At 46.3% G+C, this 2848-nt stretch overlaps 1 protein-coding gene across 2 annotated transcripts in view; it reads right to left on the bottom strand.

Moving 5' to 3' along the window:
* Positions 1 to 1399, bottom strand: part of actc2 (actin, alpha, cardiac muscle 2) — a 3331-nt gene extending 1932 nt beyond the window's left edge. Inside the window, exons 1-4 of one of the 2 annotated variants that reach the window (XM_030770604.1) lie at positions 1268 to 1399; positions 668 to 907; positions 251 to 335; positions 1 to 143 (exon numbers count right to left, since the gene is read on the bottom strand). The exon at positions 1 to 143 is cut by the window's left edge and continues 19 nt beyond it. In XM_030770604.1, coding sequence (XP_030626464.1) covers positions 1 to 143; positions 251 to 335; positions 668 to 907; positions 1268 to 1396 — 597 coding nt within the window. In that variant the 5' untranslated portion in view covers positions 1397 to 1399. The remainder of the gene's footprint in view (positions 144 to 250; positions 336 to 667; positions 908 to 1267) is intronic. The other variant, XM_030770603.1, reaches the window with a different exon arrangement.
* Positions 1400 to 2848: the final 1449 nt, after the last annotated feature.

The raw sequence follows: 2848 nt of genomic DNA, 5'->3' as shown, positions 1-2848 counted from the left end.
GCCACGCTCTGTCAGGATCTTCATCAGGTAGTCGGTCAGGTCACGTCCGGCCAGGTCCAGACGCATGATGGCATGGGGGAGAGCATAACCCTCATAGATTGGGACATTGTGGGTCACACCGTCACCGGAGTCAAGCACAATACCTGCAGGCCAAGAAGAGATACTGTAAGAGCACTGACTGATCTGAGACCTGTACGGGCTATAACACTATCTTAATGAGGGCAGGGATCAGACTGAAGGAGCCACTGACCAGTTGTACGACCAGAGGCGTACAGAGACAGGACGGCCTGGATGGCCACGTACATGGCTGGCACGTTGAAAGTCTCAAACATGATCTGCAAGGAGGAGGAAACATTTTTTAAAAACAAACTGGAGGGACATTTCATTCTTCACATCGGAAAACAAATACTCTTTGTGTGTGTGACACAGTTAACTTCGGTTAGGTACAGTGTGTGTGTGTGTGTGTGTGTGTGTGTGTGAGAGAGAGAGAGAGAGAGAGAGAGAGAGAGAGAGAGAGAGAGAGAGAGAGTGAGTGAGTGATGCAGCCAACTTCGTTTAGGTAGTAAACATGTGTGTGCATGCGTGTGCATGCGTGTACGTGTGTGTGCGTGTGCGTGTGTGTGTGTGTGTGTGTGTCTGTGCCAGTGTGTGTCCATAAGACCCTCACCTGAGTCATCTTCTCTCTGTTGGCCTTGGGGTTGAGGGGGGCCTCGGTGAGCAGGGTGGGGTGCTCCTCGGGGGCCACACGCAGCTCGTTGTAGAAGGTGTGGTGCCAGATCTTCTCCATGTCGTCCCAGTTGGTGATGATGCCGTGCTCAATGGGGTATTTCAGGGTGAGGATACCCCTCTTGCTCTGAGCCTCATCACCCACATAGCTGTCCTTCTGTCCCATACCCACCATCACTCCCTGAACCACAGCAGAGCATTAGTCAGTCATTCAAAATATCTCATTTAGTTATGAGTACGAAAAGAAAACAGTATCTTTGACGTGTTGGTTTTTTTTTTTTTTTGCTGACCATCAGTACAATGGTGGAACTCATAATTGTTTAGAAACAGGCAATAGATTTTATAAAAATTACAATTAATGGCCTACAACGCGTTTGTCATTTAAAGAAAAAAACATTACTTCATGTTTCCCGAACAATGATGTCTAGAAACTGCACAGGAGTGTCTTCACTTTGAGAACGAATCTCATTTGTCATGCATAATAATTGAAAAAAAAAATCCTCGACCGAGATATCTCCATGACAACCCACAGAAAACCCACCTGGTGGCGAGGACGACCGACTATTGAGGGGAATACAGCGCGAGGGGCGTCGTCTCCGGCGAAGCCAGCCTTCACCAGGCCGGAACCGTTATCGCACACGAGGGCGGTAGTCTCGTCGTCGTCACACATGGCGTTAGATGGGGTTCTGAAGTGATCATCAAACACACACATGCATACACAGATGAGCACACAACTTCACTGACCATCGTGGACGACGTGTGATAAACCTCTCCCTCTCTCATTCCCTCTACTTCTGGATGCTAGAGTCGCCTAACTGCAGTTAGACTTAACTTTAACAAGTCTTACTGCAGAACTGTGCACGCATAGGATCGCGGCGTACTCTTGATTAGTCCCTAGTTATGAATATGAAGCAACAGTTTGTAACTTGAGTTAAGATTTGCCATGAAGCACATCATTCCGTGAAAGTTTCGAGCAAAGCACTTTAGTCCTAGTTTAATCCCTCTCCTTGACCATCTCTCATCTCCGGGTTGAGTCCGCTGAGCGTAACAAGTGCCGGGCGCATACTCACCAGGATCAGCACCAGGAGAAGTTTCCTGTGGAAAGGCTGCTGGTAGTGAACAGAGGGCCGAGGCCAGCTGCCTATATACTACTCCAGTGGCCGGGCGCTTGGACGGCTTCCCTCTCCTTATTTGGTAGCTAATGCGCCATTGAGAGTGGAGTGGCCATGAATGGAAGGGCGCGGAGCGGTGAGGCTGTGAGGAGGCATCCGGACCTGAGAGCCATGTATGGGAAGAGGGCTCCGGGTGAGCGCAACGGGGGGCGAGTTTAAAAGCATTCCTCAATTTTCGACACATCGAAACGGCGTCATAATTAATGTCGCCAGAAATATAAATGTAAATGAAAATGTAAATGCATCAACGTTTCTCGTTAATTTTACCAGCTATGGTACCGATGATTATTGAGAGGAAAAACATTGTAGTTTGACGATTGTTGTGGTAGGACTTTTTCGAAACTCAAGCCGAAATTCATGACATACAGAAAACATTTGAATACACTACTCGATGTACTACTCTGAATACAATGTCCCTACTACTTATCACAGTGAGAGCGTTTAAGAAATAACCAATAAGTTCTTTCCTATCAAGAGGCAAATGATGATTGATCACGATTATGAAAAAAAATTCACATGTTAAAAAATTAACATTGATTTTAAATTCTGTTTTTTCCCCTTTTAACCAAAAGCCAAGGATTCGCGAGCTCATGAGCTCATCCTCTCACTTCATCGGTGAACAGAACAGAGTAGTTTTAATTTTATCTCATCCGTCATACGCAAAGGACGGACAGACTTCGGGCGCTTAAGAGATCTCAGTGTAACAGAGAAGGCTGGGGCACTGTCCAGAAAAGAGTGCAAACTTAAATGGAACTGAATACGTTTGAGTTGTGGTGCTGCGGACAAACCCTCCGCGAGTGACAGAAACCGTTAAGAAATGGACGAGCCTGACAGTGGAAAAAATTATAAAGAGTGACTTTAGATTGTTTAGCTCGAATGGGGCTTATCATGATGTGTATAAAGAGGCTTTTCTACCAAAAAGTTCAGTAAGAGTTTTTTTCTCCCTACCT

This window comes from Chanos chanos, chromosome 4 (genome assembly GCF_902362185.1).
Source record: "Chanos chanos chromosome 4, fChaCha1.1, whole genome shotgun sequence".
NCBI classification, from domain to species: Eukaryota; Metazoa; Chordata; class Actinopteri; order Gonorynchiformes; family Chanidae; genus Chanos; species Chanos chanos.
This window is presented reverse-complemented; position numbering and strand designations above follow the sequence as displayed.